General features: G+C 43.8%; 1 protein-coding gene across 1 annotated transcript in view; it reads left to right on the top strand.

Annotated features, from left to right (window-relative positions):
- Positions 1–20,797, top strand: part of lmbrd1 (LMBR1 domain containing 1) — a 91,132-nt gene extending 70,335 nt beyond the window's left edge. The window contains 2 exon segments of the mRNA XM_048269702.1: positions 18,048–18,139; positions 19,945–20,797. Of these exon segments, the coding sequence (XP_048125659.1) occupies positions 18,048–18,139; positions 19,945–20,049 (197 nt within the window). The 3' untranslated portion in view covers positions 20,050–20,797.
- The last annotated feature ends 1,961 nt before the right edge of the window (positions 20,798–22,758 follow it).

Genomic DNA, 22,758 nt, shown 5'->3' with positions numbered 1-22,758 from the left:
TAGGCTACTGTTACTTAATTTGTGCATTAACAATAACGTTTCAGACTACTGTTACTTAATTTGTGCATTGACAATAAAGTATTACATGAACTAAAGATGACTAAAATCTTATGTAGAAGAAGAAACATTCACAAAAAATCCATCCATCCAAAAATGACCTTTGTTTTTGATAGCTGTTGAAAACGGCATGGAACTGACAGAGATGTTTTTGTTTATAAATACATAAAAATAAATAAATAAATAACATTATGCTGATACCTTTTGCTTTTCCCAAATACAATGTAGCCTACAGGTGTAAGTGACCTTTCATCAATCCAGTTGCAATGGATGAACTGTGATGAACTGCCCTACTTGTGATTGTTTAGAGATTTTAAAGGTTTTATAACAATTCTACATCTTCTTTGGCTATTCTACAATCTATTCACCTTTTCAGCACCAGTAGGGTACTTTCTGTGCAGCCGCTCACACACTCAGGCATGCCAAACAAGCATACACAAAAAGTTTCAAGAGTGGGGGATGGAGTAAAATATGGAGACAAATTGAAGTGTGATTTATTTTCGCGGAACGGATGTACAGGACTGAGCGGCGGTCATATTTTGTACCGCTATGCGGTACATCTAGTTTGTATTGTTTTGACATTTAACAGCCTTAGCTAAACAACTTAATTGAAGTATGAACATTCTGCAGACTCGATGCCTCATTCTCCTGTGTTATTCATTGTCAGTCAAAAATCATTATACAGACAAATCTCAGGATCCCCAGCCAGTCTTTTAGCTCTGGACGTGTGACTGTCCACTGTCTCACTTCCGCTACAAAAAACTATAGCCACAGCCAGCCTTTGCCCAGTGTACCACACACACCCACACATACAGACGAAAGCACACACACACACACACACATATACACACACATACAGACACACACACACCCACATACATGTAAACACACACACACCAACCCCTGTGCCAGCCTCTTGCCTTTACCCATTCATTAAAAAAAAAGCCTCCCAAGCCAAACCACTCCTCTCTCGCTCTGGAGAGCATCTCCCCCATGCATAACAGCCCGTTGCACAACCAAGCGTGCGTAGCAGGAAGTGTCAAGCTGGGAGAGCACATGTGACGGGGAGGGATCGCCAAAGGAGAGCCGTGCCGAGCCACTCCACACCACACCGCGCTGCACCGATGCCAGGCTCCAGTGCTTGGGCACAGGCTCAGACACCAGGCTCCACCACCTCGTGCTTTTGGCTCTGGTGTTCATGTCTGCACTAGTCGAATGTCTCATGTTTCCATGTGATGTGTGTGTGTGTGTGTGTGTGTGTGTTTTCCTCATGGAGGGTTCTTGTCTACTCAGTCATCTCATACATGGATTCTATGCAGTAGTCATGCGGTTGGAGAATGGATCAAAAGCGCCTTACAGATTTCCCACACAGGAAATTGCATGTTTTCCTGCTTGCAAAAGAACATTTATGTTTCCGCAATCAGTAAATGTTGATCTGAGCTAAAAGTCAAGTCAGACTTTATAGCACTTTGTTGAAGAGTTAAAGCCAAAAATGTATCCTTAGTTAGCTATATACTAAAATGGTCAACTCATTTACATAGCTTGATGATTGATTGCTTTGAAACACATGTTAAAAGCACATCTCTTCACATTGTAGGCGCATGCTAATAATATTATTCCTGTGTTCATCCTGAAGCATTGAGACATGCAGTATATATCTGGGGATCTAGTGTGTTGCCATGGCTACCGCTCACCAAATTGCTGGATGTTCCGATGTGATGCTGCAGCTGCCGATGCAAATGAAGTGAATTTTCCCCGTTTGCTTCTCAACAACAACCTGTGGGCTTGCTGTTCTCAGGTCATTATACCAACATGGCAGAAATGCACTTGTTGTGTCAACATGAGAGAGAAAGAGAGTTATATAGAGTTATATAATCAGTGCCTTCTCTCTCTCTCTCTCTCTCCCCCTCTCTTTTTTACCCTGACCTCTGCATGTTTGTTCATAATCATTGCTACATGTGTGCATGCACTGCTTGCGTAGCCTTCAGGCTAGATCATGTTCTGGCAAAAACAACAACAAAAGATCTTAGTTCCGAGTAAGTGGCTCTGTTGAATTGTCCTCATACGGAGATGGATTGTGTAATGTTGTGTGGTGCTGCCTGCAGTCCAGCTCTTGTCCAGCTTACTCTGCAGAATGGGCTGTTTATAATGGCTGATTTGTTTGTGTAGCCCAGTTCATTATAGCCATGAGGGATATTTTGTCTGCTCCTCTTCCAGAGCACTCACAGAATCACGGCAGGGCAGCCATATTTCTCCTTCATGCACTTTCGTCTCACTCATTTGATGGCTTGGACTTAAAGTGACTCTACATGGAGTTAACCAATCAGATGCAACAGCCCATCATTACGTAGATAATCTCCCATAATCTCTCCGCCTCTTCTTCCTCTGTATTAAGGTTTAGTTACTGACCGATCGCTTCAGGGAGTGTTTTGTGTGTAGTGTATCGGTTTGATAGGCTAATGGTTCCTGTTAGTTCCTACCAAATTGGACTTCCCTCTCCACACTGGGTCAACAGTGGACATTTCATGTGGAAGAGTTGCCCCCCTCTCTTTTCACCTCATCTCCTCCTCTCTCCTCCTCTCTCTGACCCTGGCCACCCTCATGGGGTGAAGCTGAGGTCACAGAAACATTGCAAAAAAAAAAATGTTGTTGATGTTTATGTCTTTCTTTGCTATTGTAATTAACCCTTCAAATCCGATTTGCGGGCCCGACAGTGTATTTTGATCACTGGGGCTGAGCGGCTGGAGGTTGAGATTGAAAGCCCCAGGCAGTGGTAGGGGCGGTAGGAGAGGGCGGTCAGTCAGCAGGCATTAGGCAGGCCACTGCTGGTCACTGCTTAGCCCAAGATGAATTGAGACAAGGGCTATTATTGAAACCCCCTGAACCCTTTAAGTGGGATTTAAAAACATTAAAAAAAAGCTGTTCTCCTGGGGGGTAATGGACGCCATTTACATTTTGTTGTTTTTATTTGTTTATCTTCTGCATTTATTTCTTCTTCCTTTGACTTGTCAAAACACCAGCCAGTGGTACTAAGCTGCATCAGAAGATGCAGAAAGCACTTAGCCTCTATATATCTCTGTGATGCTCTCCTAACCTCACGTGTTAACATAACATATTAAATCAAGGCCTAAAAGTAAAAAAGCCACCTCCTCTGATCGCGCCAGGCTTTGTGAATGAGTCATGGAGACAGACCGTCTTGTCATAGACCTGGGAAGAAGAAGAGTATGTACAAACAAGAGTAAGAAGGTGGAAAAGTCTGAGTATACTGCCTCATCCCATTAAATCAGATCACTCCTCTGTTCCCTAGCAACCTCGCTGTGTTGTGTGCATGCTGGAAGACACTTTTCCCTGTCTTCCTGTCAGGGGCGCAACTACCCATTTTCTGAGGGATAAGCAATAGCAACATTGCATAAGGATTGCTCTTTTATATTGCTCAAAATATTGTCAATCAAGACTTGACTTCTTTAATGCAGAAAGGAAGCACTTTCTCAGGCTCTTGTAAGCAAGTAAAAGTTTCTGAGGATTTAACTGTCCTCTGAGTGGCCTTTGGTTAAACGTGATGTGACGACATGGGCAGATTTTTAGCTGCATTTATTATTGATTCGACCCATCGAGTATCTCTGTGCATTTTCATTTCATTTTAATTTCTGGCTCCTCTCAGTAGGTTTATGTTTCCCTCAGTCAACAGGATGGCGAGCCAATCGGCAACAAGAGGGGATGACGTTAGTTTCAAAATTAAAAATGCCTGTGGCAATGGCTACAAACATCAAAAAAGTTCAGTCGGAACAATGTGTACATTTATACAGCAAAGGTAAATACATTGCTTCCTGAATGCCGATGCGGTTTATTATCAGTTAATAAAGGTCAGACGATTGTCCAATTGTCCCAGATGAAGTGAGTGAGTGGGGAAGCCAGTCTAGCTTAGTCTGCCATTGATGTCAAAAGCAGAAACCTTACAGTTTCCTGAAAATGCCCTTTGAGCCAGCACATGCTGCATATCAGACACAGGTCTCTTTCATTCTTGTTCTATATCCTTGATTGAAGGTTACATTTTCATTTTTCACGTGGACATAACCTTTTTTTTAAAAAAAAAAAAACACATGCTTCTAGAGTTATTTATTATCTTAAGTAAATAATAATAATAATAATAACAATAATAATAATAAGCATTTATATTTTAGTTTTAATAATTTATATATTTATATATTTACTTTTATTTATATAGTGCCTTTCTCAGACTCAAGGTCACTTTACAAAGTCAGCACAAACAAAGCAAGACAACACAAAAACAAACAGACAGTCAAAAAAAAAAAAATGAGTCAATGAGTCAAGTGGTGGCGGAAGGTGAAAAGTGTTCCTGAAACAGAAAGGTCTTGAGGTGAGCTCTGAAGAAAGGAAAGGAGGGACAGTCATTGAGGGAGGGAATTCCAGAGCTTAGGGGCCATGGCGCTAAAAGACCTGCCACCTAGGGTAGAGAGTCTGATGCGGGGACAGAGAGGAGATTTTGATTAGAGGATCTGAGGGAGCGGGAAGGAGTGTAAGAGATCAGAAGGTCACAGAGGTAAAGAGGAGCAAGGTCATGGGGGGCTTTGAAAGTGAGTGGTAGAATTTTGAAATGTCGGGGGTTCTGAGATCCCATTGAAAAGGGACACACTGATGAAAGGACAGATTTAATACTGTATTGTAACTACTGTAACCTTTTCTTTTAAAATCTCTTTCTGATGCATATTGAAGTGTTAAATGCAGTCTTAGGGCCCCTCCCAATACCTCCCCTACCTCTAGATTTTTGCCCTAACCCTCATTTTTGCGCGGGGCACGTGTAGGGCTAGGTTGTCCCATTACTTTAGGGAGCAAGGGGAAGTGCTATTTTCCCCTTAAAATCAACCCTCAAAATATAGCCAGGACCGATGCAGGCTTAAAACGAAGTGGGAGATGAAATTACCCAGGATACTGTGTGAGCTCACCAAGCCGGCCACATTTTTCATATATTTTCACAAATAAGCATATTAAATTTTATATTAAATCGAAATATGTTGGAATATGTTATGTTGATGCACATCTGATGGACTGTTGAGTTTTGAACGTTATTTATCTGATCTGGTTAGTTTCGTCAATATTTAAGGTGTGTGTTCTGGCATTCACATGAACATGTATATCTTTGTTGATTAACCAGATGTAGATAAACCAGCACAGCCCACACAACAATGACTGAAAATAGTAGCAGGCTACTACCGGTAGACACGTCCGGCGCGTGTGGTGGGTGAGCACACGTTTTACGCTAACTTGCATATAGTGGTGTCCCAATTCATAGGGAAAGATCTTCACCTCCACTTCCCTTGTCGAAGGGGCTTAATGTTGAGGGCAATCAAAACCAAGTGGAAGTTTTAAGGGGGGAGAAATGGGACGGGCCCTTAATGTTCAAGCACAAAACTGTGCAGCAAATTTAATTGCAGCCAGGGTAGTCTAGCAACTCTCCGTTGGCTTGCGAGCTGGAAAAACCAAACTTCGGTCAGGCCAATCAACATCGTTGTCGAAATGGGTGGGCCGGCGAACATAATGACGGCAGAGTTGTGACGGTTCCATGTGAATTCCCTGCTACTTGAAAACAAAGAAGATAGATGCTGCAGCTGGCGAACAGTGGTCTTTGAATCATGGCTCGAGTTAAGCTTTTTTTTTTATGTTGGAGAGGGAATTGGAAAGACAACTGTTTATCCCGGCCCTTCGGATTGAGCACTGCCAATGGTGAGTTCCCAGACCCTACATCTTGATCTGGGTCTGGCTCGTCAGGCTACAAAACTGTTCTTTCTTTCCTCGTCAGAATTTAAGATTTGCTTTCTCTTGGTTCAACATCATATATCATTGTTCGTAATAATTTAGGTGAATTCATGGATGCCCACGTCACCGTTTTCCACAGTACTCCTATCTACAAGAGGAAAAAAAAACACACATCAAAACATTCAGTCTCGTTAGTGTGCACTGCTTAGAAAGAACATTGAACCATGCAGACTTCCATCCTGCCCTGGACCCCAAATGACAGTCCAGTTAGTGGTCTATAGCATACAGAAATGGAGCAGCATGAATCATGCTGTCTATGTCATTAGAGGTAGGCAGAAGTGCCGGAAGCACCGCAAGCCCAAAGCTTCAAAGGATATTTATACCACAAAGGTCAGAAGTGATAGCCTGGTTTTTACCAGTGAATAAGGTCTGGACATTCTCCACTGGAGATTGTTTCCAATTGTTAAATCCTGCTTGGTCTAGTCTTTAGGTTGCACAAACTGATCGGCATTGACCAGTGTATGTTTGGATTTCTTCTACTTACTGAAGCAATGATATTATGCCATTTACAAACCCCAATAGGCTGTAAGGATGCATGGGTGTGTATTACCTCTAATATATACTTTTACACATCTTCATGCGCAAACTGCAGTATAATTCTATGTAAACAAGTCTGGTGAAACGAGATTGGAGAGGTGATGATGGGGATGACTCATTTACAATCAGTCTTATGGGTGGCATCATCTGGTGGACTTATATGTTATTGTATCTCTCTAATAAATAGCGTTGGCTTTGGTGTATCTAATTCTACACTGCATCTTTCTCCTTTTAAGTTTTAGAAATGGTGGAAATATCCATGTATGGCTCTTCTACTCGGATTGAGCGTTTAACATTCAGGATTCGGAAAGTGCCTCCCAGTGCACTTTCTTTGCGATGTCTTTTGATATATCGACCTTTGATACGCATTAAATTTAATTGATCAGTGACTCCTGCAGCGACTTCCAAACGATCTGCCTCCAAATAAAGCGCCACTCAATTGGAGGCTGCCGGCTCCTTCACCGTGAGCGCTGCCAAGAGTCTTGATGAATCTCTTTGACTCGTCATTCTGGGCTGGGCTTGGAGTTGGAGTCGCTATAACGTGTCTCTCTCTCTCTCTCTCTCTCTCTCTCTCTCTCTCTTTCTCTTTCTCTCTCTCTCACACCCATACACACTAACTCTCACACACACACACACACACACACACACACACACACACGGTCCTCACCCACCAGTGTCAAGTGTGTGCACTTCGCAAATCCCTTATTGGCCATGAAAGAGCTCCAATTACGGGGCGAAGAATTACAATGGGCTTGATGATTAATGAAGAGTTTAATTAATAAAGTTGGCATGCCGGCCCTGGCTCCAGCCCACACGCGAGGTACAGGCCTGTTTTGGTCTGCCACCAGTGTACACAAGACAACAGGATGGCAGACACGCAACACACAACTCGGATCACACTTAAGAAAATATTTTCAAGAAAAACCTGTGCAGTGGCACTCAAAAGATGGTCTTTAATGTTTGTGAGTTTGTTTGTTTGTGTGTGTGTTTGTGTGTACTACGTGTGTGTGTGAGAGAGAGATTTTACTTTCAACTGATACATTGGAGTCGTGCTGCTAGTTTCTCCAAACTTTTTTCCTCCTCTCTCTCTCTCTCCTCTCTCTCTCTCTCTCTCTCTCTCTCTCTCTCTCTCTCTCTCTCTCTCTCTCTCTCTCTCTCTCTCTCTCCCTCTCTCTCTCCTCTCTGTTTTTGAGCCTACTAGACGTGTACCATCTATGCATTCAACCCACTCACGACTCTCAGGCAATGAAAGCAAAACCTGAGTGCAGAGAGCGAGAGAGAGAGCACAATGACATCCTCCTGGGATTCCCGATGTTTTCATTTTGGAGTGGAAGAGAGGGTAGGGCACCTCACCCAGCCCTGGCAGAGGAGAGGAGAGGAGAGGAGAGGAGAGGAGAGGAGATGATAAAAGTTCCAGTGATGGTGGCGACAGGGCTTTTTAGAGAGGACAGACGAATACGCGTGGAAAAAAAGGAAAAGAGCTCAAGCAGCAGTGCGGGGTGCTGCTGAAGAGAGGGAATGGAACAGAAAGGGAAGAACAACAAGGCGCGAGCCACAGTGGAGAGAATGCGGCCCCCTGAAAAGATGTTGGACAGAGCCTCGCTACCTTTCTCTGAGACCAGACTGGAGTAGATGCATGAATAATTCAATATGGAGAGGAGAAAGAGCAAGAGAAAGATAGGGGTAGGGAGAGAAAGAATGGGCGAAAGAGAGAATGGAAGGAGAGAGACAGAGGCCCACTGGAATCTGGAATCACCTGAATAGGCTTTTTCTGTATCTCTCTTTCTTTCTTTCTTTCTCTCTCTCTCTCTCTCTCTATCCACCTCTTTTCATCTCCCTCTCATTCACCCCTCTCTCTTCATCATCTCTCTCTTCATCTCTCCAACTCTTATCTCTCTCTCTGTCTTTCTGTGAAGGTGAAGCAGGTCAGTGGTGTCCACAGTAATCTGTTTAGGCAGACCACTGTAGAGGACCATCTGTGAGTGCTCGGCCTGTAATCCAGGTGAGCAGCTGGAGGGACACAGATGGTGTGGGCTGGGGTAGAGGTGTGTGTGTGTGTGTGTGGTGGAGGTGTGTGTGTGTTGGGAGGGGGTGGGGTGTAGTTGTATAAATGGGGGTATTGGGGATGGGTTTGGGGCAGTGCTTGGTCTTGCCTTCACCTGGAGCTGGAGATCTTCCAACGGGTCACAGTAGAGGGTCTTCCTTCTAGACTCACCTGTCTGGTTGTTGTGTCTCTCTCTCGCTCTCTCTCTCTCTCTCCCTCTGACTTACTTATGGCTGGTATGTCTACCAAACAGCTGTGCAGTGGGGGCATCGCTCCATGTACACACACACACACACACACACACACGTGTGGGAGTGAGTGTGTGTCTTTTTCAGATGACTGATGAGCCTATTAAATAGTCTGTCCTATTTTTTAATACCCATGGCATGGCATCCATTACTTAATTGAAGAGAAAAACATCAGAACTATTTCCTTAAATTAGTTGGTTTGTTATTTCCTCTTAGGCAGACTTTATTAACTTTACTCTGAGATTGGAGCTTAATTGAGTTGAGCCAGTTTTGTTGGTGTAAGCCAGGGTTGTAATGTTTGATGTGATATTGTGAAATTGTTGACATAATGAATAATAATGACCAGAAAGACCTAAGTTAAATTCCTGGTATCACACATATAAACACACACACACACACACATGCACACACACACACCCCAAAAGTTCATCAGGGCCATGTCGATGCACAGACATGGGTACCCCCTCTGGTTACACACACACACACACACAGTCACTCATATGTACATTGATGCGCAGTCCCCCATGAATGATGCAATCAACTCCTTTGTCATTAGGCTTTTTTTCTTTTTTTTCTGAGGAAGTAATTATCTTAGTGTGAGTTTCCCTGGAGCTGCTGCATACCGTTTTATACCGTGTGTTGTCCTTATTTCCTATAATGATCTCATTATGATTAACAATCAAGAAAAGTGTTTGCCGCAGAGTGCTAACGGCTGGTATCAGTGTGTGCTGCTTAGCATTATTATACGACCGTTTAATCACGCAAGAGCCCATTCTCATCTGGACTTGTTGACAGGCTTCTGTTTTTCTTTAATCACGGGTGCAGAAAGTGTGGTCTTTGACCATTTAGTTTCATTAAACAAATGGTCAGAAAACCTCAGTGCATTCTGGGAGAACCCTGTGTCCCCCAACTCTCCAGTAAAACTTTCTGCTTTCTCTAAACTGCTGTTTCTCATCGACAGGCTGTATGTTTATTTGGGTTATGTGATGTTAGATGGCATACATGTCATGTCACCCCAGGTTTATCATAATAGTGTAGAATATAATGTGTTAGGTGAAGGTCTATTTAGATTTTACTACTGTTTACATGCTCTGTTTTCTTTAGTGATTCCCTGAAAGGATCCCCCCCCCCTAAGACAGTAGGTTTCACCTCTTGCCTTGTGAGCAAAGTGGGGGTGCATTAGTGCAGAAAGGCCATTGCAGACTTCTCTTGTCCTTTGCGTGTTTTAGAGCCCAATTATCTGCAGGAGCAGGTGAGGTCCCTGTTTGTAAACTCAATTCCGCTGGCAAGAACGAGAGGTCAGAAACTACAAATGGTGATTGCAGACACAATGTCTGTCTTGTGTATGAACTGTTCTTCTCGTATACCTTACATTTATCCGACTGAAAGTATTTGGTGGTTTAATGGATGTCTCTTTAAAAAAAAAAAAAAACCTGCCTTGTAGTTTCAAGTTTGCTACAGTAGTGTCAACTAAACCCTTTTAGTCCTGCTATTAAGGCAACATAATGTAGTTATACACTGTGACTCCGAACCATCACTGGCTTTGAAAGAAAGTCCCCTCCTATGATGAATGTGAGTAAAGCCCTCCCTGATGAATTTAATGCTTTTTATGCTTCGCTTTGACATGAAAGACACAGACTATCTTGCACTAGCTGCAGCATGTGAAGCAAATGAGGATGCACCTTTCTGTGTCTCTGAGGTCGATGTGAGCAATGCCTTTAGGAGGGTTAATTGTAGAAAAGCTGCTGGACCGGATGGAATTTCTAACAGGGTTTTGAAATCCTGCGCTGCTCAGTTAGCTCCTGTGTTCACATCTTTAACACATCATTGGCTCAAGAGACAGTTCCTACTTGCCTCAAGCAGTCTGTTATTGTTCCATTACCGAAAAACAAAAGTCCATCATGTCTGAATGATTACCGCCCAGTAGCCCTGACGTCTACAGTGATGAAGTGTTTTGAGAAGCTTGTGAAAAACATTATCTGCTCATCCCTCCCTGCCTCCTTCGACCCCCTCCAATTTGCTTACAGAGCCAACAGGTCTACAGAGGATGCCATCTCAAACCTTATGCACACCACCTTAACTCACCTGGAGGAGGGGAATGGGAATTATGTGAGGATGCTGTTCATTGACTTTAGTTCAGCATTCAACACGATAGTACCTCTCACCTTGGTCACAAAGATGAAGGCCTTAGGACTGAACACCACACTGTGTCACTGGATATTTGACTTCCTCACCAACCGTTCACAAGTGGTTAGAGTGGGGGGTCTGACATCTGACTCATTAACCATCAGCACTGGTGCTCCCCAAGGCTGTGTTTTGAGTCCACTGCTGTACAACATCTACACATATGACTGCAAAGCCAACAGTAGTCATACCTCCATTATCAAGTTTGCAGATGACACAGTGATCTTGGGCCTGATTAGTAACAACAATGAACAGCTCTACTTGGATCAGATTGATGAGGTGGCACAGTGGTGTCAATCTAACAGCTTGACACTGAATATCAATAAAACCAAGGAAATGGTAGTGGATTACAGAAGGAAGCAGCAGAACTACAGTTACACCCCACTAATGATCAGCGGGCAACCTGTAGAGAGAGTCACAAGTTTTAAATACCTTGGTGTCCACATTACTGAAGACTTAACATGGACTGTTAACACTCAATATGTTCTGAAGTCCAGACAACGACTCTACTTCCTTCGTCAGCTAAGGAAATTCAAAGTTTCTACATCCATCATGAAGGCCTTCTACACTTCAGCGGTTGAGAATGTTCTAACTGGTAGCATCATCACCTGGTATGGGAACTCCACAGTTAGAGATTGTAGTACTCTGCAGAGAGTAGTGCGCTCAGCTGAACGTACTATAAGAACTCAACTCCCTGCTCTACAAGATATCTATTCCAGAAGAGTACTCCTAAGAGCCCAAAAGATTCTGAAGGACTCTTCTCATCCTAACAATGGATTATTCCTACCGCTGAAATCAAGAAGACGCCTATGTAGTCACAAAGCCAGAACTGAGAGACTCAGGAGAAGTTTTATCCCAGGCCATCCGAACTCTGAACTCGCACTATACTGACTTTGCACACATTCACTCCTCAGCACTCTCAAACATTTCCCAACTCTGAATTCACACTATACTGAATTTTCACTCCTCAGCACTCATGACACCCCCTCCACACACACACACACCTACATGACTTTTAGCACTTTTACATCCCTCTCCCTATGCTAAAGACCTTTTATTTATTTTCTTATTTCATCACACGTCAAAACACACACACACACACACATTACATATCTGACTTTTTAACAAAGCGACTCAACAACAGTAAGTTTTAGAACAATTCTCACAATTTTAGGACAGTTTAAAAACACATCTCCATAGAACTTTTTCAGTAAGTATTATTTTTGATTTCTCCTCCATCCCTATCTACCCATGTCCTTGATTGCCAGAGGGGCAGCGGTCTGGAGCTGTAGAGGGCATTCAAGTAGGTGGAGCAGAACCAGGAGATCCCCCCCCCCCCGGTAGCCAGTGTAGCTGGATGAGCATCCCCAACACACACATTTTCACAAAACACACAAGAACACACTTCTTGCAGTCCTGGTCATCACTGTCATTCAGTCTTTGAGAGGTTCAGCCCTCAAACCATACATACAGCACACTGCTTGTCCTGTGAGGTAGGATTCAAACCAGGAGAGAGAGAGACCGAGGATTCCCCATGTCAGCGAAATTCAAGAAGGATAATTAACCCTCAAAGGCCCTCTCCAGAAGGTTGTTCTACATGTTTGGAGACTGCTTTCGTTCAATGCCTTGGATGGAAAGGCAAATTGAGACAAAGGGCGGTAGTTCCTAACTGCACCACATTGATCACATGTGCGATAGCTGGGCGATGGTGGGGCTGATGGACCCTCCCAGCAAGCATGTGGTGGAGCCCTCTGGACACTCTTCGGAGAGAGGCATGCTGAAAAGATGTTCCAGCACCCTAGCACATTGTTTGACTGGATCTTCCACTTTGTTTGTAAAAAAAATGAGGCATATCTGCAGTAAGGCTGGATGGAGGAGGAGGCAGCTGAGGGTTGAGTTAGCGAGAAAGGTGTTGAGTGGAAGTGGGAGGAGGCAACCACAGGAAAGTGCGTTGGAGACAGGTTCGGATGTTGCGAATGAATGTGACCATCACACATAAACTGGATGAAGACAAAAGGATAGGCTGACACTGCAGTTCAGACATCAAGCTTTCACTGCATTTGGGCTTTGAACCAGTTCCAGTAACTATAGCCTGCATGTAACAATAAACACACCTTGTATCCTTGTATCCATTAAAATAATGACTTCATTCTCTTCTTCTAAGTCCATGTAGCATCAAAATGAGTGTGGAGTCTCTGACACTGTCAGTGTGATCTTCCCCATCACACATAAATGATGGCTTGGTCATTTCACTGTTTTCTTACTTCAGTAACATGTTGCCACTTCTTGTATCCTTGTATCCATTAAAAATAATGACCCTTTTTTTTATCAGTTTTAGAAGAATTGGGTACCCCATAGCACTAAATGAGCACTCTGTACCTAAAAATGGGCAAAAAGGGAAATCCTCCGTGGGGTTACTTTAATGAGTGATGCAGTTCTGTATTTATTTTTTTCTTGCCTTGTTCTAATTCTGCTTTCATATCAGACAAGGTTGGAGCTTGGTCAGTTTCTCCCGGTCAGTGTAGATGTGCTGTGAATACACTCTCCCCTCCATCTCCACCACTGCCCTTCGGTGTGTGTGTGCTGGTGTTTGGGGTACACAAGCCTCTGTTAAGAAGTTTTTGTCCCTGTCTGTGTCGCTTACATCAGCCTGTGTGTGTGAGTTTTTGTTTTTGTGTAACTCTGTGTGTGTGTGTGTGTGTGTGTGAGGGATGTGGCAGTGTGTGTACAAAGAAAAAAATACCCCCCCTCCCACACACACACACACATCACACACTGCCTCATCCCTCATATTTGGCTGTACCCCCACCCCTTTGCCCCCCCCGCATCACAAAACATCACTAAACTCTGTTGGAACAGAACTCCAACCAGCTGACCCGCCCTTGCCACGCTGGCCTCCCCTCTGCCTCTTTCAATGGAGTCATTGACCGCTCCCGTCCCAGTCCTAGAGACGGCATCCCTTCAGACATTTCGGAGGATAATACTCTTCTATTCAGTCTTTCTTTTTTTCACAAGCTGGCCAAAATAACCTGAAGCATTTCAATTCAGATGTCTACGGAGTCTTTTTGTGCCGTTTGGTGTTGAAAAAAAGATGCCATGGCTGTTTAATAGAGGTTTCGCTCGTTGAATGCTGCCACTCTCTCTTCTGGGCCCCAGAGGCATAGAGCATTTGTGTGCACACAAAACAATGTGCGCAGTGAAAAAGGCACACACACACAGACAGACACACACACTCCAACACTCACAAACACGCAGGTCTTTACAAATGACAAACTGTCTGTTCACAGTGGGGTAAGCGTAATCATTGGCATTTAATGCCGTCATGTCAAACCAGGCATATCTCTTATCAGGTTAACGGAACGCAGCAGCCATTTAACATGCCACAAAGCTCTGCTTTAATAAATGTGTGTTGTTTTTCTGAGCCTGCGTGTGTATTGTGTGTGTGTGTGTGTGTTTGTTTGTTTGTTTGTTTGTTTGTTTGTTTGTGTGTTTGTGTGTGTGTGTGTGTTTGTGTTTGTGATGTGTGTGTATCCCACCAACACTCCTAGCCCTTTACCCCCCCTCTATGTGCCCTTGTAAAACACACACACACACACCTCCGTGAATTAAACAAAGAGGTGACACGAGGACCTGTATGTTTGCACTCCCCCTCTTGTGTGCTTGTGTGGTGAGTGGCGTGCGTTCACGTGGCCGCGGGCTTGATCCTCTCTGGCAGGGACACGCGTTTCCTCTTTCCCTCTTTTCCCTCTTGTGTTTCGTCCCCTGACAAGCCCTTCCTTCGCCCACCCCCCACGGGCCGCCGTTCTCTCTCCCTCTCTGGCGATGTTAACAGGCTCTCGCCAGCGCTTTGCACAGAGCTGCGGTGTCATTAACGCACGCCCGTAGCGCAGCTCCTGAGGCAATTACGCAAGGTGGCGTGGCGTCGATTGCTTTGTCATGCGTTGCCGTAAACGGTCACGCTGTTCCTCTCCGTATGGGATTGTCTTTTGTCTCTTGGCAAGGGTTTGGCAGCAGGGGATCAAAGCTGTGTGTTTTTAATGCTTTAGTCACTTCGTATTGGCATTCACCTGGCTCTTACGTCTGCTGCTATCTTTATTGGCCGTAATAATGCTGTTTTGCATGGCAGTGTTCTTGCAGTTCAAGGCATTGAGACTGGCATCGTTGGCAGGGATATTGACAGCCACTTAAGATAAGAGAGGTAGAAATGTAAAACATTGTGATGCAGAGGTGAAACAAAATCTCTACTGTGTAGTCTGAAATAAAAAAAAAAATTCAAAAGTCTGACAGCTTGGAAGCAGTGTCTCGTTTCATTATCAAGATATGCTAAAACAACATTTATTTTAAAATTGTTACTGAAGAGATAATCCAAAGAACATGCCTCAGGGTATCTGTGATATTTCAGTGCCTGGATCAACTGACAGAAAAGAAACATAAAGCACTTGGGAACGCAAAACTCATTGAGAGCAAAAACCTATTCAGAGGAAGTTAAGAGTATAATGCTGTCGTAGGGGACAGAGGGGAAATTGACTCCAAATGAATAATCTGCCATTCTGAGTCTGCTTTGCAATGTAATCATCCAAAACCCTGGGATATCCATTTGTAGTGTCAGAGAGAGAGAGAGGGCTTTGTCATCACCTTGTACGTATTTGCTCTTCGGATATGGGTTTGGCAACTAATCTCCTGTCCCTTTTTAATTTGCTTTTTTTTTTAATCCTAACTATGTAATACCATGTGGTGGTACAGTAGGCCTCAGCGTTTGATTTGGTGTCTGTCTGATTTTGGTGTCTCTCACAGAGAGGATGTGTTGGCTACATTTCCTCTGCACCTGGGCCTGTGTCTGATCTATTTTACCTGTGCCTGGCTCCCCAGTTGACAACAGCATTGTCATCAGGGAATCTGCTGTGTCACACAGACACATCCACGCAGCTGTCACTCTCTCTTCCCTCTCTTTCTGTCTCTCCCCTCTCTCTCTTGCTCTCTCTTTCTCTCTCTCTCTGTATCTCTCTCTCTCCCTCTTTCCCCCTCTCTTTCTCTGTCTCTCTCTTCCTCACTCTCTCTCTCTTTCTCTCTTCCTCCCCCATCCTCTCCTCTCTCTCTCTCTCTCTCTCTCTCTCTCTCTCTCTGTCTCTGTCTCTGTCTCAGCCGGTGATGGGCTTTGCCCTCGTCCCCATTAGCTGTTGCATTATCCCCATGATTTCAGCAGATGCCGCCGCTGCCACCACCACAGTAATTAATGACGGGAGCCGGTCTCGCGGGGCCTCTCAGTGATGGCCACATCCGGATGCCTCCCCTAATAGCATTAATCGCTCACAGACCAGAGCCCCACACACACACACACACACAACACAAAATAGAGAAGAAACAACATCAAATATCCAAACATCAAATATGTCAGGGGGATGCGCAGCCTTTCGGAAAAACATGTTTGAGGTGAAACGGTAAAACTCCCTCTCGGTTGTGTGAAGAAAGCTATCCAGTCGGCCCAGACCAAATTGAAATGTCTCTGGTTGGAAAAACAGGGGGCTGATGCCTTCTTTCAGAGGTGTGGCTGTTTCTCAGGATCAGCCCAGTACTGGAGAAGAGAGAAGCTCAGCACAGAGGTCTGTGTTTGACATGAAAAACAGTCTCTTCCCAGTGTGGGTTGTTATCAGAGGAAATAGTACCTAAAGCCTCTAATAGGCACTCTGATTTTCTCCAAAAATTCACAAGAAACACAGTCCACAGTCGCTCCTGGATGGGTGCGTTGGCCAGTTTCCATCTTCTGTCTGCCGCATTAAGTTTTTCAGACAAAACTGAGCCCGGCAGCTTGTCAATTTGGGTAGAGCTCAAGGAAGTCCCAATGTTGGAGAACAGCTGAAAAACGCCCCCCTTCCATCTCCCGAACGCACGCTGGTTACGGAGAACCTCTATGGAGGGGTCTCTGAGGAGCCCCATCCCGGCAGGGCTGCCTCTCCCTCTCCCTCTCTGTTTTCTCCGGCTCCTGCTCCGGATGTCCTCCTGTGACTGATTCTCCCCATTACAAAGAGACAGTCTGCCAGAGGAGATGAAAAGGGCATGCTGGGACATCAGCGTCAGCGCTAATCGGCCCTAATGGCTCCTGTGACGCGCTGTCACCGCCACCGCCACCTCCGCCACCACTGCTTGTCCACCTCAGGCGCGACGAGCACCCAAGCTGACGCCACACAGACTGAGCTTCAGGAATGGACCCTTCTTTTCCTCCTCCTCTCCCCTCCTCTCCTCTCCTTTCCTCTCATCCCCTCTTCTCTCCTTTCCTTCACCTCTACTCCTTTCCTCTCCTCTTCTCTCCTTTTTCTCTCCTCTTCTCATCTCCTCCTCCTTTTCTTGTCCTCTCCTCTCCTCTCACTTCTCTTGTCTACTCTCTTCTCTTTGACTTAACAGTCACCAAACGAGTGAGAGGCCTCTCTGCCTCTACGTATCCCTGAAGTGCTAAAGTAGGGGATCCATTTTTTTCCCACATGGAAAGAGGGGGATCTTCTGGGCTGAGTACGGACTTTTCCCAGCTGCCCCCACCCATCCACCGGCTGGTCCTTATGAAATGCAGAGCAGAGCAGAGGGGCTCTCCTGAGGTCACCTAGGACATAGCACTTTAAAAGCAGCATACTACACCTAGGACATAGCGCTTTTAAAGCAGCATACTGGATGCGCTCGCTGATGCTAACGCTTAGCATATTCATTGGTTTATTTTGGGGGGGCAGGGGTGTGAAGCGTACTTGGAGAATTTGGGGCTGAAGGTTTATGTTAGGAGTCAACCTACACGTGGCGGTTACATGTACATTTGTCTTGTAATGCCTTCGCAATTAATAATTAATTTCTGAAATATACAAGTCTGATAGTTTCATTACTTTAATTAATCAGACTCATGGTTTATTCATGACATCTCGCTCCTCCGTTTAGGATGTGCCGTGGCATGATGAAAAATAGCAGTTGTCACATTGAGTTGCTTGCACACATTATTTAGGCCTGTGGTTGGTATTATTCAAATGCTCACACCTTGCCCTCCTCCTGTGCTATTACCATCTTTAAACATGTAATCTCCATTTGCCCCGAAGATTGTTTCTGACATTTGGGAAATTATTATTGTGTCTGTGTGCGTGTTTTTTTTTTTTCTCTCTCTTCTCCAGATCAGTGCACAGTCACAAGATCCTACCTATTCCTTCACAAGTTCTGGTTCTTCAGCACCATCTACTACTTTGGGAACTGGGCATTCATTGCGGTGAGTAGTACACTAGGACTGGACCCATCATGGCCGTCTCCTTGACTGCCCCAAGTGTCCTGCCTGGTTTGCCTGTTTTGCTGAAGAGTACACATTTGAGCCAGGGGCAAAGGCAGACTCAAGCCTCATTAATGCTCAATGTTAAAAATGGATGCTGATACAGATGCATGTAGATGCAGATGCTTCTAGGTTACATATGTGGAAAAAATGGATCAGTGAACCAAATGGGTCCATTTATGTATGCAAAAGCATAAAACAGACTGTGTCTGTAAATGATAGCCAGGCCTGATCAAAAGTGAGAAACACTCGTCATGGTGGCACAAACCGCAAACCCCAGACTCAGTTTTCTCTATGTGAGGAATCTGTTACAACCATGAAGATGTAGATTTTCTCTCTCTCTCTCTCTCTCTCTCTCTCTCTCACACTCACACACACACACACACACACGCTCGCATAAACACAGAGTGTTTGAGGGGGGTTAACCCTGCATGTTTCTGCATATTAGTGTTAATTTAGCTTCCATGAAAAGCAGCAATTTGAGTTCTGTGGACATGGAAAGGACAAGTCTCTTTATTACTGTAAGTTAATACGAATGGGATCCTGGAATAATGAATCTCTTATTGATTTGAAACAGACAGTAGCACACCCATCAACAGTCACAATACACATACTGTCTTACATACTTACTTATTCATTTGGCTGATGCTTTTATCCAAAATGACTTACATACGTCAGTTATTACTAGGGCCAGTCTCCCCGCAGCATCTCAGGTTAAGCGCCTTGCTCAAGGGCACAATGACAGCAATCAGGAATCGGACCCACTCCTGCATGCTAGCCCAGCTTGTTAGCCACTACGCTAGCACCACTCAGTCCCTTTCCGGTCAGTGTCTGTGGGAAGAGTCCTTGGCAGCAGTTTGTTTACCCTGTTCAGTGTAATTTCCCTGATTGCTAGGACAATACTTGCAGGCACATCAACCCAGCACCGCATTTGGATGCACCGGTCTTGTCAACATGTTTCCCGACTCAGTCGACTCCTCATCATAATACGTGCAGAAAGACCAGGGAACCAAGGCTCTAATTAAATGAGCAGCAAGATAAAACAAAATCAACATGAAAAGGAAAAACCGAAAATCAAGGCCCAAAAAAGCAGCAGCCATAATGAAGGCGCAATCATGTAAAAAGGCAGGTGTTAATTATGCCTGGAGATTGCTTTCAGACATCCCCAACAATGCGTACTGCCTCCAGGCTCTTCCAGCTGAAAGGACGAGCCATGGAGTGATGCCTTCTGATCTAACAGAGGCCACAACCCTGACGCAACACAATGGCCAACTGCGCGCAATCTAAGAGGAACATGCTTTTGTATTGGCAGCTTTGATTGAACAACAAAAGTTTATTTTGCCGTTGACATGCAGAACAGGGGTGAAAATAGTCGTGGCGTAGTGTCTTGGTAAACACGAGCGCTGGAGCGCTGTGATTTTGTGCTGTCATTATGGACTCCGGTGGTTTCTTTCGAGGAGGGAGTGTTCTTTGCACATTATTATCCTTTATGTTTGTAAACCAAGACAGAACCTAATTCGTGTTCGCGTTTGCACATTGATCTGCCAACAGTGGGTCGTACAATAGGGATTCTTTAGGACTGTTTAGGAAGGTATGATCCGCTTTACCAGAGAAAAGAAATCTGTTCAAAACAGCTCTGCCCCCTTTCAATTTCTCTCATCTCTAGACGACTAGTCCCAAGTCCTCCTCCTACACATTTTTCTACTCGGTCTCTTCTTGATTACCATTCTTCTCTGTTTCCCCATCAGGTTTTCCTCATTGGCCTCGTCGTCTCCTGCTGCAAGGGGAAGAAGTCGGTGATTGAGGGAGAGGTGGAGGCGGACGACTCCGACGTGAGTGATGATGAGTACTGACTGAGCCAGACGGGGCAGGCAGGCAGGCAGACAGGTGGAGGAGGAGGAAGAGGAGGAGAGCTAAGCAGCTTTTTTTTCTACTCCCAGACGAGACAGGCTCCCGGTCCAGGGCCATGCTGACTAAGTTTGCACACTGTATCCGCTCTCCATAGGCACAAATCTTTTGAAAAGAGATACGCGAGTAGTGATCCCACCCACTGCAGCAAACTTAACAGAGTAATGCTTTTATTTTTATTTGTTTTTGTTTTGTTTTGTTTTTAATAAGGTTATTACTGACATTGTATTGCTTTTGGCAACTCACGCAATTCCAGAAATCCTTAATATGGTGGTCTTTTTTTGTCTTAAATGGTTCTTTCTTCAGTTTCATAAAAACCTCATTCTAATCCAGAGTTTGTGTATTAGCTAACAGAAGTGTTAAGCCTGATGTTTTCTTAATTCGCCAGTGGGCTGCATGTTCTATTTCAGTCCCATCAGGACCAATGACCAGCAGCTTATACTTAAAGTCTCCAAATGTGTTTTGAGTAAAAACCAAACTTAGAGGGGAATTTTTAATTTTGCACTTTGAACGCCAATTAGATTACCGGTAGATATGATATTTAGGATTGCAGTAGTGTTAATTCCTTTAAGGTTCTTAAATCTTATCCGGAGTAAAATGCACTTTAGATCGATTTACGGATGATTGGGAGTACATACGTTGAGTTGACATCCAAATCATGTAATTCGGATGTGTTTTGAGAAAGTTCGATGTTACCGTTTTTAGTCAAAGCTCGTTAGCGTGGAAGTGAGAAGGGCATATTATTTCGCCGCTACAAAACGCTATTTTTATACCTCTTCTACAGTTCCAAACAACATTGCACTTACGTGGTAGTGAGTAGAGGGTCCCTAAAGCCAAACCAGCTTGGGAAACCAGGAAATTCACAATTTCGTCGCCATTTAAAAAAAAAAAACATAGTCCAGTCCATACAACTTCATTTCAATTTCAAAAGAAATACTGGACTATGTTTTTTTGTTTGTTTTCTTTAAACGGCGACGAAATTGTGAATTTCCAGAGCACACCTGGCAATCGACTCCTACGGACTTTCCCCTTAAGCTGGCAGCAAAGATGGCAACATTTCCGGAAAGGTACTGGCTTGTTGAAATTCATTCTGGACTCTCTATCCGACCACATAAAGACCTCGGGATACTTCGGTTTGGCTTTAGGTATGTACTCCCAATCATCCGTAAATCGATCTAAATTGCATTTTACTCCGGATGATTCCTTTAAGTATGAGCAGAATGTTGTTTGAAGTGGTACTCTGGGGTTTTATATATATGAAAAGGATTATATATATATATATATATATATATATATATATATATATATATATATATATATATATATATATATATATATACATACAATAGAATCAGAAGCAACTACTTTGTGGGGAGTATTAATCTCCACAGCACTCCCTATGTCTGTATTATTTATTCTAATTGCCTGTTTCTCACTGTACATTTCAACTGAGGTTGAAATTGAAGGAGTGTTTCGGGTTTGTAATATATTTCTTGTACTACAACAAGATTTAGTAATCTTAACTTTGTGATGGAAATGATGTGAAATTTAATTTTACAAATTATACACATGATGTGGATTCGTTTTGAATAAACATTCATCTGAGATTCACTGAGTCACTTGCATTTCTTGTTTTGCTTGATTTTAAACACTAGCTTCTATTTTGTAATTGGTTTTTAACAATGATGTATTTGTGTACATATTATATTAACATTTATTTAACATCTATATTTTACACAAAATGTCTGTGCCTGGTAGTGCTTTATCAGACAGGAATTCACACGGACAGAGAGATGTTTCCTAACTGTAATTTGAAAACCCTGTGGAAAGAACTCACACTTTGTTAATTGTCCTACAAGAACAGCCGCCATCACCTGTGAAAGTCTCCTCCCCTCCACTCTGCTCTATCCAGGGGGTCAAGAGCGTGCAGATTAGCTTCGGCATGTTAGCATACGCCATTTTCAAATATGGCGCTGCATGGAGCATTTGGAACCAGCTCCATGCACGAAAATCCGGTTGGGCACGAGCTCTCATCTTGGCATACATGTTGGTGGGCGGTACCTATCCGGCGGCTACAGCCAAAAGTTATTCAGTCGTATTTCTTGAGGAGCCTATGAGAAGACGTGCATATTGTGGTTGTTTATCCATCATATGACAAATAAAGAAAATTGTATTGATCTTGTTTCGTTGTTGTTTGTCCCGAACAAACATAGCCTAAACATGATTACAGACAATAAATTACACAACAGCGGCATAAAGACCTTGTCTCGTTACACCATGGGTCTCCAACACGTTGCTCTAAACCTATAGCCGCCCCCTTTGGAGCTTGCCAGAGGCTGAAGCACTAGGCTACTACATTTAAACACAGTTATTGCCGCGAGGCATTCCAGCCTACTTAATTTAATAAAAAGTGAACCATGCATAATTAAAAAAAAACTCAATTTAGGCTACTTCGCTATGCAATAAGGTTTCCATTAGAGCACAGCGCACGTTCAATGAATGAAGGAAAGGCCTTGTCTCGCAATAAACAGCTGGAAATTCCAACACTTTTTCAACTACACAAAACAGTGATCAAATACCCTCTAGATCTAAATGCCCATCAGTCTCAACATTTAACTATATAATAAAAGTCAAAAAGTAAATTAAATCTCATA

The sequence above is a fragment of the Alosa alosa genome, chromosome 18 (assembly GCF_017589495.1).
Source record: "Alosa alosa isolate M-15738 ecotype Scorff River chromosome 18, AALO_Geno_1.1, whole genome shotgun sequence".
NCBI lineage: Eukaryota > Metazoa > Chordata > Actinopteri > Clupeiformes > Clupeidae > Alosa > Alosa alosa.
The sequence above is the reverse complement of the archived record's forward strand: the minus strand, read 5'-3'. Positions and strand labels throughout refer to the sequence as shown.